The sequence below is a fragment of the Sebastes fasciatus genome, chromosome 22 (genome assembly GCF_043250625.1).
Source record: "Sebastes fasciatus isolate fSebFas1 chromosome 22, fSebFas1.pri, whole genome shotgun sequence".
Classification (NCBI taxonomy): domain Eukaryota; kingdom Metazoa; phylum Chordata; class Actinopteri; order Perciformes; family Sebastidae; genus Sebastes; species Sebastes fasciatus.
The window spans coordinates 11,403,189-11,415,797 of NC_133816.1; the positions used below are offsets into that span (position 1 = coordinate 11,403,189).

General features: G+C 40.4%; 1 protein-coding gene across 5 annotated transcripts in view; it reads right to left on the reverse strand.

Annotated features, from left to right (window-relative positions):
- chd3 (chromodomain helicase DNA binding protein 3) overlaps window positions 1–12,609 on the reverse strand; it is a 52,812-nt gene that overhangs the window by 18,394 nt on the left and 21,809 nt on the right. For 3 of the 5 annotated variants that reach the window (XM_074624279.1, XM_074624277.1, XM_074624281.1), the window contains exons 28-36: window positions 11,081–11,214; window positions 10,827–10,971; window positions 8,885–9,047; window positions 8,618–8,781; window positions 6,654–6,852; window positions 6,425–6,538; window positions 6,199–6,330; window positions 4,034–4,142; window positions 2,111–2,243 (exon numbers count right to left, since the gene is read on the reverse strand). In XM_074624279.1, the coding sequence (XP_074480380.1) occupies window positions 2,111–2,243; window positions 4,034–4,142; window positions 6,199–6,330; window positions 6,425–6,538; window positions 6,654–6,852; window positions 8,618–8,781; window positions 8,885–9,047; window positions 10,827–10,971; window positions 11,081–11,214 (1,293 nt within the window). Of the gene's footprint in view, window positions 1–2,110; window positions 2,244–4,033; window positions 4,143–5,471; window positions 5,509–6,198; window positions 6,331–6,424; window positions 6,539–6,653; window positions 6,853–8,617; window positions 8,782–8,884; window positions 9,048–10,826; window positions 10,972–11,080; window positions 11,215–12,609 lie in introns of those variants that run through there. The other 2 variants (XM_074624278.1, XM_074624282.1) reach the window with 2 other exon arrangements.

Consider the following 12,609-nt stretch of genomic DNA (forward strand, 5'->3'; position numbering starts at 1 on the left):
TATTAGCAGAAATGGAATATAATATCCATAACTATGTTTTCATTAGTGTATAATCACCTGAAACTAAGAAATAAGTGAGACACTTAAAAGATAGTGTTTAGGTTGTTTGCCAATTTCACGGATTTTGCAGTCTACATTGCATTCTGTAAAATGTCACTCAAAGGCGAATATATAAACTAAATTTGAATTATTTATGAATCATGAATGTCATCTTATTCACATTCGAGCCATTATTTCCCTGCTAATGATCTTTTCATTTGTGAAGCCGTTTGTTAAGTCTGTTTCAATATGAGCGCTATGAATTAATCACGGAACATCCTTCTAATGTGTAATAATGATTGACATATCACTGTGATGATGGTTTACAGGTACAGTACAGATGATCAATTAGCGGGCACAAGTATCCATACAGTATGCAAACAGATTTTTTTTAAGGCCGTTTCTACATCCCACATTCATGGCGAACTGTGGGAGTGGAAATGAGGCTCGTGCACATGCGCCCGGTTCCAGAGGGATACACAGTGAGATTTAAAAACAGAACCACGCGTTCGTACAGCTTTATAAATCTGCCGAAAAGAATGCTAGATGTCACTAAATCCTACACACTGCACCTTTAAATCAAAATGTTTGACAGTTTAAGACTTTAAGATTTAATTTTGGTAAAGTTCTTGTTTGAATTTTCGAGAACTTTGGCTTATTTTGTTAAATGATTTTTTTCATTATTTTGTAGAGAAACATGTTTATATTTCTCAGTTACCAGAGAAATATCATTGCGTTATTATTTTGTCATTACAAAATAAAAGTGACAAACAAATCTAATGCTGACCGAAGGTGGTGAAAAACTGATCTCCAGGTTCATTATGACATCTATAACGAGAGACTTTGCATTTATAATTTTGAACTGAAAATGCACGTGCCTTGTTTACTACTGTCAACAGACTAACAAACCCTCCTGTGTCTATAGCCTCTGAACTTCTATCCACCAGGCCTGCAATGAATTTCCTCCTTCTTCACTGACAAGAATTCAGAAAATCAGACAAGCAGTCAGTGCCTCCATATCAGGGACAGGATATGTGTTGTCCCTGTGTCCACTTAAAATCAAGTCAAATACCATGACACAACTTGATCCCATCAACCATATAAAACCTGGAGGATGTTATTCAACAGCTGAAATCCTCCTCTTCCTGCTGCCAGGCTTTTTCAAAAATGCTTCGAACTGCATGGCCTCAGATCGTCTTCAAATTTTAAATACGTCTCTCCTCTCAGTTGTCTTCCCACTCTTAAAAATGAACAATCTAGATGTGTCACTAATGAACAATTATGGGCTCATATCAAACCCATTTTCAAGTAAAGTCATTGAAAAGGCTGTTTTTCAACCATTTCTTGGCACTAAACCACTGTGTTTATGTCTTCCAGTCAGGTTTTCGACCACACAACAGCAATGAGACTGCTCTTGTTAAGGTCTTCAATAACATCCACTTAGACACAGACAGTGGTAGAAGCTCTTTTGTCTTGGTATTACTGGATCCCAGTGCTGCATTCGACACGGTCGACCACGACACGGTCGACCACAACACATTACTAGACCGACTGGAAAAATGGGCGGGACTTTCTGGTACAGCAATAAGCTGGTTTGAATCACACTTAAAGGACAGGGACTACTTTGTATCCATAGGTAAATTAACCTGTGCAAACAAATACGCCTTGCGGAGTTCCTCAAGGCTCCATTCTGGGGCCTCTTCTGTTTAACATCTACATGCTTCCACTGGCTCAGATTATGGAAAACAACAAAATACCGTACCATAATTACCAGAGGAAACACAACTTTACATAACCATACCACCGGGTGGACTATGGTCCAACACAAGCACTGAGTAAATGCATTTAGCAAATCACCGATTAGATGTGCCAGAAGAACAAAGACAAAACTGAGGTATGAGTTGTTTTTGGAGCCAAGGAGGAACAATTAAAAGTCTGCGCTCAGCTTCAATCGGCAATGTTGAAGACCACGGCCTTGTTGCTAAAAGGTGCTCTATAAATAAACTTGCCGTGCCTAGTGTGTCTCCGCTGCTGACAGTCAAGGTAAAGCTGTAGCTACGTCTTGTCTTACCTTGAAACGTCGAGCCAGGAACTTGTTCTTCATCTCCAGGAAGTTGCCTTTATTCGCCTGCGATTTGAAAGGCTCATTGACGATGGCGAACTGGGGGTCATTCTGGATGTCCTGCCACCGGGCGTAGCCGTGACTGGCAAAGGGGTCAAGGGTCCCGTAACACTTTGGGTAAGAGATAGTGTGAAGCAGCACTGGGTGGTAAAAGTAACAGTGAAGCTAAACAGGAAAGGTTTATAGATTATTGTTGCAATGGAAAAGTTAAGAAGTAACTAAGAATTAAAGGAGTTCAACTTTTAGATGAGAAGATCGTTACTGCTCTCATGACTATAGAGCTGGAGCCAGGAGATGATAAGCATAAAGAAGAAGGGGAAACAGCTAGCCTGGCTCTGTCCAAGATTTAAAAAATGCCTACAAGCATCTATAAAGCCATTTCTGTTTTTGTATGGATTAATTAATGACCTTTAGAAATAAAAACCTTTTAGTTAATTTTCATGTATCAGCGCTGTGTAATCAATACATAGTCGGACAAGGGACGCTACAAACTGAAAGTGATACTCTCAGCTCAGAGTAGCAGGAGTCAGATTTCACACAGTCGGGACGAGAGAGAGTTGACAGACAAGATGATAGCGGAGGATTTTGTGTCAAAGCAAAAAAGCAAAAGTGCCTATTTGGCAATATTTCAGATTTAAACCCAATGCTACTAGGGAACCATAACGTTAAGGTAGGTAATCTCCGTGCGGAGGACAGAGTGATCACAGCCGATGTGCGCAGCGCATTAGCACCGGGTGGAAACCTGTAGCCTCACAGTGAAAGCTGGACTGGAGAGGCCAGACACACAGCAAGCCAACGTTAAAGATCAAAGTTAGCGCTCTGCATATATTGAGTGTCATCTTTTCTTGTAAAAGTTTATTAACAGATGGAAAAATGTCCTCACCGTGACATCCCTACCACCATGTCAATAAGACCCTGGAAAATGAAGGCTAGATTTATGACACAAAGTCGTGGAAAACACAATTCAGTGTGTCGTGAGGTGTTGTCAACTCTTTTCAAATGACGGTAACTAGCACAAGCTCCAAAAGTCGCTATTAGTCGTGCATTCATTTGCATAAAGCTTAGTGGTTGCAGCGAGGAGAGGGAGAGACCCCGTGCTGTTGGCAGAAGAGTCGTGGGCTGCGATTACTCTGAGCAGCATGCATGGGAATGAATTGCAATATAATATATTTGAATATATTTCTTGCTTTTTCTCTGATGGTCTGAATAAGTCACTATATTTGTCGCTAGTAGAGGGAAAAGGAAAGCGTTGGGGTTGTCTTTGCAAAAGCAGCGGCAACAATATTACCACTTGGAAACGCTAGGGGGGGAATTTGTCTATTGCCTTTAATATGTTCACAAACAAAAATGTGAAAAAGACACTATGTATCCTTGGTGTGCTATTCTGAACTTTGGACAGAGACGGGCTAGCTGTTTGCCTCCAGTCTTTATGCCAAGAGAAGCAACAGGCATGAGAGTGGTATCGATCTGACCCACAGAGAGAAAGCAAATGTTCCTTTAAGCTGAAAATTGATTTGTGAGGGTGATTCATTTCATTTTTCATCTTCTTAATATCCAAACTCAGTTATTTTAGCACAAAATAGGTTTCAGGCAGCACAAATCATTTCTCCCCTTTTATTCCAGTCTAACGAGGCCTCGTGATTAGATTGCAGAATAATGAAAACAGAGTTTTCTGTGAACGCTACATGGCCTTAATTACCATAATAGAGGGAACAACATGAACTAAATGACCCACTACATTGGCTTCCAGCAGACAGTTTGCTGTTTACCGAGCACTGGCTGGTTTGTTGACTTATTACGCTGAGCTTCTGCCTGCTTATAGAAAAATAAACACACCGGGGTCATCGCTCGGGCAACTGCCGTCAAGGATACATCACGATTCCCGCCAGCAGCCAGAAGTCGTGTCGGCGGTGCCAGATCTCGTTCATCTTCCCCGAGGAGATGGCAGCCCGCTCCTCGTTCTGCCAGAGAGTGTGCAGCTCTGCTGGGTGAAGCCAACACAAGCCAAGAATGAGGTGCGTCTCAGAGAAAGTGCTTAGCCAGCTGAAAGGCTGCAGGTGTTTCCACGGCACAAAGAGCTTTTCTGGGTTTGTGATCAAGGTAGGGATCATTTTGGCTTTCGTACAGAAGCTCTGGAAAGCAAGAGGAATGTTTGTTTTTTTTTACTTGTGAGCTTTATGTTGTTTAGACTGCTTAGCCACTTGTTTGGATAAGTTATTTTCACCTTCTCACCTTTCTCTCCTCATCTTTCATGGATAGTTATGTAAGAAAAAACTGATCTTGGAAGTGTCTAAGCTACATTACATTTATGTTTTGAATAATGCATTCAGTGTCCTTGTATATCTAACGAACAGGGATACAGTTCTTGCTTAAAATATTGAAGTAGAAAAATATAATTGCACTATTTAGATTTTGCAACTAGAATCTTTATAAGCCGACATTGTTTTGATCTGTCTTGAACTTCTTCTGTTGAAGATCCTGACACCTGAGGAAGGTCTGACCACACCTCAAAACAAGCATCAAGGCCTGAAAACGAAACACACTTCCCAGGTGTAATCACTTCTACTTTAGCAAGAGGCTATCATCGCATTCATGTCATATCTGAGTACCATAATTACCAGTTTCTGACTTTTAAATAGCGTTCTTGTCAACCACCAAGTAGGGCTGTACGATTACGGCCAAAATGATAATCACGATTATTTGGATCAATATTGAGATCACGATTATTCTCTGATTTTAGGGACAAAGTATTTTTATTGCACTTTCACATTTAAATAAACAGACTGCCTTCACTTGCATGTTGTGCTACATTCCCGCTAATGTACAAATCGTTGCATAAAAATAAGACTTAAAATAAGGTTCTTATTCACCTGAATTTAGTGCATTTTTGTTTTGGCGAGTAATATACAGTATATAACTCTTCTACTCTGGACTGCAACCCCAAACATTTAGGAAAGATTTTCACACGCTGAAGCTGTGCAGCGACATGACGGCTCCCCAAAAGTGAAGCTAAAACATGTTGATCGCCCCCTGGTGGCTGGCTGTTAGTTTAGGAAGCTCTTGATTTGATATGCAGCAGAGTTTTCTATGAGCGGAGCAATTTAAACGTCAATATCGCAGTCGATCGTGTTACTTTAATTGTGGGAAGCCAAAATCGTGATTGCGATAAATATTCGATAATTGTGCAGCCCTGCATCCAAGTCAAAGTGACTGGAAACCTTTTTTTTAAAGCTCCGATATATCCAACTTGGCAGTTAATAATATAATGTAAGTGCCCGGGGGAAAAAAAGTAATTTCGAGGGATACTTACATTGTTTTGTCCTGAGTTTATTCAGATGAACCTGTTCCTGAAGATGTTTGTGCAAGAAAAAAGTAGTTTTGATTATCCTGCTGATAACTAGTTGACCACTTAAAGGGATAGTTTGGATGTTATGACGAGGGGTTGTATGAGCTACTTATCCACACTCAGTGTATTACCTACAGTAGAAGGCAACCTTGAGGTTGGAATGATTTAACCGCTTTACCTTGACGTCAGAGAGCCCTTTCCGATGGGGAACTGAAGCAGTCGTATCCATTTATGCTCTCTTCCAAGCCACCAGACTCCATTGTCAAAAACAGTAATTTTACTTCTTAGAACACAGGAGCTGCTGGTAAACCGCTGCCTCGATTGGTTAGTTTGTTTGTGTTATTGTGTGAATTTGGTGAATCCGGACTAACCAAACACAAAAGTCACAAAATAACAGAAAACACACTAACCGATCGAGGCGGTAGACCAGCAACTCCTGTGTTCTGCGAGGTAAAATTACAGTTTTTGTCAAAGGAGTCTGATGGCTTTGAAGAGAGCATAGATAGCAGCTTCAGTTTCCCCGTTGAAGAAGTAAACGCAGATGGTTAAAGTTGTTGAATAAAGAAATCAGACAAAGTTACCCAAGTGCCCTACATAGAATCCTAAAATGCATTAGTATAACTGTACACTAACACATACTGTAGATCAGTTGAATCTCTTCCACAACCACTGCAGGTGAGCCAGTACTAACCGGTGAAGCCGCCATCTGCGATGTTGAACATAAAGCGAGGTCGCTCAATGGGAGGCCTCCCATTACCCTTGGGCGCATCCTCTTTTGGTGCTCTGACCTCTTTCCCAGCATCCTTTTCACCTTTGACTTCCTCTGTTATCGAGAGAGACGGCAAAGCTATCATTTAGCCAAAAAGATCATGCTTGTGTATTTATGCCAGCACACCATCACAGACGGTGAAGCGTACCTTTCTTCACGTCAGACGCCTCGGTCTTATCCTTGACATCTGCCATTTCAGTTGCTGTCGGCGTCTCTTCCTGCTTTTCTTTATCTTTTTCCTTCTCCTCCGCTGCCTTTTCTTCTTTTGCAGGAAAAAAAAAAGTTAGTTGTGTCATGCAACATTGCTCCACACAAACCTGCTTCGTCTGTTTGTACACGTCGGATTTCGTCAAACTTTCCTGTGTTTTTGTTTTTACCTGATGTCTCTTCTTTGACCTCCGTGTCTTGTTTCGTCTCTTCTTTACTCTCCTCTTGTACTTTTTTCTCCTCCGTTGCGGCAGCCGGAGTGTCAGTTGTTTCCTTCTTCTCCTCCTCTTTCAGGTCGCTGTCCCCTTTGTCTTCGTTTTTTGGACTAGGGGACGCATTTTCTGATGTGTCTTTTGTCGAAGAGGAAAGCTGTGGAAAGTAGCACAACGTGCTATCACTCACCGAGTTAGTCGATTTTGTTGTTGTGTGGTTCAAATGTCGGCTTTTAATCAGCTTTTACAGGACTGAAAAATTTGAATTTAATCATTACTAATCAGCAATTTATTCAGTTCATTAAGTTGACAGCTTATTCTATTCGTAGTTTATTAAACAGACCACATCAGTGTCCTTGTGTGTTGTAGCCTTTCTGCTATTCATTTCATATATTTAACATTTTCCAGAGCATGCTGTGGTGGTATTGTTTGTGTTTTTCTACCTTGCAGGCAGTTTCCATTGATTTTCACATGATATGAAAAAGCCGCCATAATTCCACTGAAAGCATGGATAATTTGAAGTCTGCACTCTTTGCCACAAAATAACAATGTACGTTTTTGATTTTCAAGCTGTATGAAAGTGAACAGAAACCAGTGGCTGACTGGAGGGAAGAAAAAACATACAAAAAACGATGGTATGCATTGGAAAATTGTTGAAAGTAATGTAAAGTCTGTGGGATTTGTATTTAAACGCATGCAGAAAAAACTGGCAGCACTGGAATGTGACTTAAAATGAGGCATAAAGCTCTTATTAAAGAATACTGTACATCTTACATAAGATGTAACTCCAACTGCTTCCTATATTGGCAAAATTTAGATTTCATAATATGGACCAGAGTTTTGGAAAAACAAAAATCTATATGAACAGAAATCTACATGAAAATATAAAGAAAATGCATTAATTAGGTGATGACGAACACACTGTAACTGGCCTCTGAAAACCACCGAATGCAGATGTTTTTAGCTGAAAATATTATTCCCTTATTCTGAAAAAGACAATAATCCTACTAAGCTGTTTACATGGCTTATGAAAATGAATATTCCACTAATAGTCCCGTTTACATGCAGCTGTGCATACTCCGATTAACGTAATCGGTGGTGGACTTGTTCGATTGTGCAAACACATCCTCCCTCTTTCATTCCTTCAACCACCTTCTTGAAAAGGTCGGCGTTGTGATATTTGCACATATCCAATAACATGTTGATATCCAAGTCTTTCATAATGTTTAGAAGTAGGTGTGATTTATAGGAGGACGGAACCTGCCAAAATGCAAAATAAATAAATAAATAAATAATAAATAAATGCAAAAATAATTAAATAACAAATAAATGCAAAAATAAATCAATACATTTAAAAATTAATAAAAATTATACAGAAAAGTAAATAAACAAGTGAATTAATACAAAGAAAGAAGTAAATTAAAACAGAAATATCAGTTTATGCCGTATTGTTTTATTTTTAATATTATTTTTTGTTCATTTAATGACATATCTATTTATTTATTTATTTATTGAGTCATTTATCTATTTATTTTTTATTTTGGCAGGTTCCGTCCTCCATAGTGATTCTGCATCCGACCAGAAATGTGGGCTTTTCTTTTGGGCATGTATCTCTGCAAACTGTCGGTTAGTTGGTTTGTGTACAACGCACAGAGCTGACCGTAAACAGGCAAGAGGCCGTGTGTCGCAAACTGCTGTAAAAACCCAGATCGAGACACTTATTCTGAATGCGCTGTAAACATCCCCAAAGAATGCACCTAAAACCTGAATAATAGCGGCACATCCCACACGTCTTAATTGGAAAATGCACCCTCCGCACAAGGCCTAATTAAGAAAATCCAAAAGGAATATGCTGTGTGTGTTGCCATATTCGAAATAATAGGGGAATATTAGTGTGCATGTCAATATAGTCAGTGTCCCACCTCTTCAGGGTCGGCAGTCCTGTTGCTGTCCACCTCTTTCCACTCGTCCTTCTCTTTCTCCTTCACTTTCTCTTTGTCAGACGGGGCCTCTCCTTCCTCTTTCTCCTCCTCCTTCTCTCCCTCTTTTCCATTCTTTTCCAGCTTGTCTGATGGAGCAGGGGTCGCTGCACATAAGCACATTACCGCAGGTTAGATTCAACTCTATCTGGTGCCCTTTACATGGAGTGCCCCCTGCTGGATGTGGTAAATGTGATTATGTTTGGTTACCTGGCTTGGAGGTGCAAGGTGTGTTGTTATAGCTGGCCTCGGAGGTGGGCGTGGTGGTCTTCACGGCTGGAGAGGAGGCCCTGGAGGACGATTTGTCTATGATGACCTCAGGCTTGAGCTCTGGGAGACTCCACCGCCCGTTGATGTGCTCAAACTCCTGGATCTGGACACAAAACACTCAGAGCTTGGCACTCGCTCACTTTATCTAATACCACCTTATTTCAACTCACCACCCACATGCCCTGCTCGCCTGGCAGGATATCATACATTCCCCCTGGCATAGATAGCAGATCAGGATGTCAGCAAGTTTTAACAAGTTGGACTGAAAACTGGATCGTAGATGTTTGGATAAATTCAAATAAACTGGTAGACTGAAAGTGCAGGGTAATCAGAACATCTATCAAGATGTCACGGTTGATTTCTTCACTAGAAAAACACTGACAGACATTTCATTTACGACTTAAAGACTTTATTTTCTTTGTAGTTTGTTGAATTAAAGACATCTCACTACTTCACATGGGCCTGTAGAAACCCTGCTGATACGGAGACGCCCAATTAAAGGCATAATACATAAGATTTCCCTAAAATAAAACCCTGATTTGGTACTATTTATGGTTTTCAGCAATAGCAATTCAATGCTTTTACATTCAGTACTTATCTCTCTATATAGCAGTGTTCGTTGTTAGTGGCGGAGTCCGCCATTCCCGTACTGGATTCTAATTGCCTACCTACACATGAGGGATTCCAGCGTTGGGAAGTAACGCGTTACAGTAATATAATATACTTTTACCAGTCACAAAGTCATATAAGGCGTTACTAATAGGATTTCAGTCATATTATTACATTTACTATGTCAAGTAATGCGTTACCACCCAAAATTAAGTGGTTATTTCATTTGTTTATTCATCCAGCAGTGTGCCACTAGAAAAATACATCAGAAGTGGGCGGTTTTAATACAAAGTGGTAACCACTGCATGTGAATGTATGAATGGGCCTAGAATCAAGCTCCATCTAACGGTACGTGTCCCATTTATTGTCTATGTAAGCAGCCGTGCAATGCATTCTGGCAGCGTAGCGTTGCATTTTGAGAGACGGACCGTCGCGTTGACCGTTCCTCATTTGCATTAAGTTGAGTTTTAGGCAAATTTATGCAAATCATGGGCGTCCGGCGCGACTCGCTGCCTCTGGAAACTCCCGAGTAACTTTTAAACCAACCGTTGTCGATCTAAAATGAAGACAGATTCAGCAACTGCGTGGCTTATTTCTCACCTAAAATGTTTTCAGAAACACATTACGGTGAACTATTTTCATATATAAGAGAGAATTTCCAAACGCGCCGTTCCAATTTGAAAGCTGGGAGCAGCAGCCCACGAGTGAAAGCGTTAATCCAATCAGTTGCTGAGTGGCAGCCCATTAAGCGTCCAATTCTGGGAAGCGAGGCGATCCATCATGTCCAAAAACGCCTCTGTGGACACGTAACTCTTGGACGAGGCGATGATATCACTTATTGTTGTCTCCGACGGATCGATTTGAAAGTAACTTTCCCCAACACTGAGGGATTCACAGGAAATGATGCATGTATATAATTTAGCATTACTGCTTTATATAGATTTTTTAATGTTGATTTCCACCCAATATCATATCAGAAGTTACTGCTAAAGTTAACAAGGGTGGCTTTTATTGTGAAGCAAGAAGCAATCACAGGAAACGCAATGTATTTGTCACTGAGGTTAGCACTGACGGCAACTGTTCATCAAAAATGTATCTACAAAACGGCCTATTTCAGCATTTGTCGCTCGCTGCTCAAGGAGTTTGCTGTAGTATTAAACCACACTTTTGCAAATCGAACCAGGACTGAAAAGGATTACAACTTTAAGTGTCATAGCTTGCTTCATTCACCACATTTGTCTCGACATAGTAGGGAGAACAGCATTGGTCTGACCTTCTTTTTGACGAGAGACATGACGCCAATGCGGGTGAGGACCGGCTGCCGACACAGGCCCTCCCTCGGCACGCCGTCTGCGAACGTCTCCGCCCCGTCAGCCACCGGCTCGCATAAGTGACGCATAAAGAGAGACACGTAAGCTCTGGCAGTGAAGAAGAAGAAGAAGAAGAAGAAATAAATGGTTAAAGGATGGATAGAAATGGAGAAAAATTACATCTGAACAATTTCAATCAATTGAGTTTTTTCCTTACTTGAATTCTTTCTCAGTCTTGCCCCTGAGGTCTCTGACCAGCCACTGAGAGGAGAAAGCGTCCTGAGACGGCATCCCCCAGCGCATCACCGCGTTCAGGAAAGCCTTTCTCTGGCGTGTGTTGAACCCCAGCACCTATCGAAGATACAGTATGTTTTTACAGCAGTGGTTCCCAACTTATTTTCGTTGAAGCCCCCACTACTTGTATCTAAGACACCCCCATATTTTCTGACGTCATCACCTTAAAAAATTACAAATCCAATAAACTAAATCCTCAATTTGAGTAAAGTGATTCAGTGTATTAAACGAGTTAGACTTTTTTTAATAAATCAACTTCTTTAATGAATATAACTTGTCAGTGCCTCCCTCTGTGTGCCACGGGTGGGAATTTTTGAAAGGCTAAACACCAACAAATATGGATTGAAGCAGAATAATTTGTTAGATAAAAACATGTTGTGAATTTTGGAAAATTATAACATTTATCTTTTGTCAATAAATGTTGACTTTTGGACTTAACAACGCTCTGGAGGTATTGGAAATGTTTGGAATGAATGTTTCCTCAACTGTGCAGAAATACTGGGTTTAAACTAGAGCTGTCAAAGGTAAGGCGATAATAACGCGTTATCTTTTGGAGGTTGCTCATATGAAACTAGAACCTAAGGAATCCATTGGTACCAACCATGTCATACTAACTTGTCGCGAAGGAGGTTAAATAACGCTACAAAGTTCCGATAAATTTTGGCGAGAAAAAACTGTCATGGACATTTTCAAAGGGGTCCCTTGATCTCTGACCTCAAGATATGTGAATGAAAATGGGTTCTATGTGTACCCATGAGTCTCCCCTTTACAGACATGCCCACTTTATGATAATCACATGCAGTTTTGGGGGCAAGTCATAGTCAAGTCAGCACACTGACACACTGACAGTTGTTGTTGCCTATTATTTTTATGCTAAATGCAGTACCTGTGAGGGTTTCTGGACAATATTTGTCATTGTTTTGTGTTGTTAATTGATTTCCAATAATAAATATATACATACATTTGCATAAAGCAAGCATATTTGCCCACTCTCATGTTGATAAGAGTATTAAAAACTTGACAAATCTCCCTTTAAGGTACATTTTGAACAGATAAAAAAATGTGCGATTAATTTGCCATTCATCATGGACAATCGTGTGATTAATCATGATTAAATATTCTAATCAATTGACAGCCCTAGTTTAAACACAATGTGGCCTACTAAGTACCAAAAAAGACTTTAGTAGAAATGATCCAGGAAGTGTGTTATTACGAATTTAGTTATACATGTGCAAATCTAAATTGACAACCTCGGAGCAGACAAATCCTGGCGCACCCCCTGTGATCTTTGGCGCCCCCCTAAGGGAGGCCCGGATCCAAATGTTGGGAAACACTGTTTTACAGTATATTTTTCTATGGCAGTGGGAAAATGTATTCTTATTATTCTGGAAGACTTTAAATGAAAATGGCAGGATGAGAAAGCTTAATTTTCCTGCAGACATCCGTGTATTT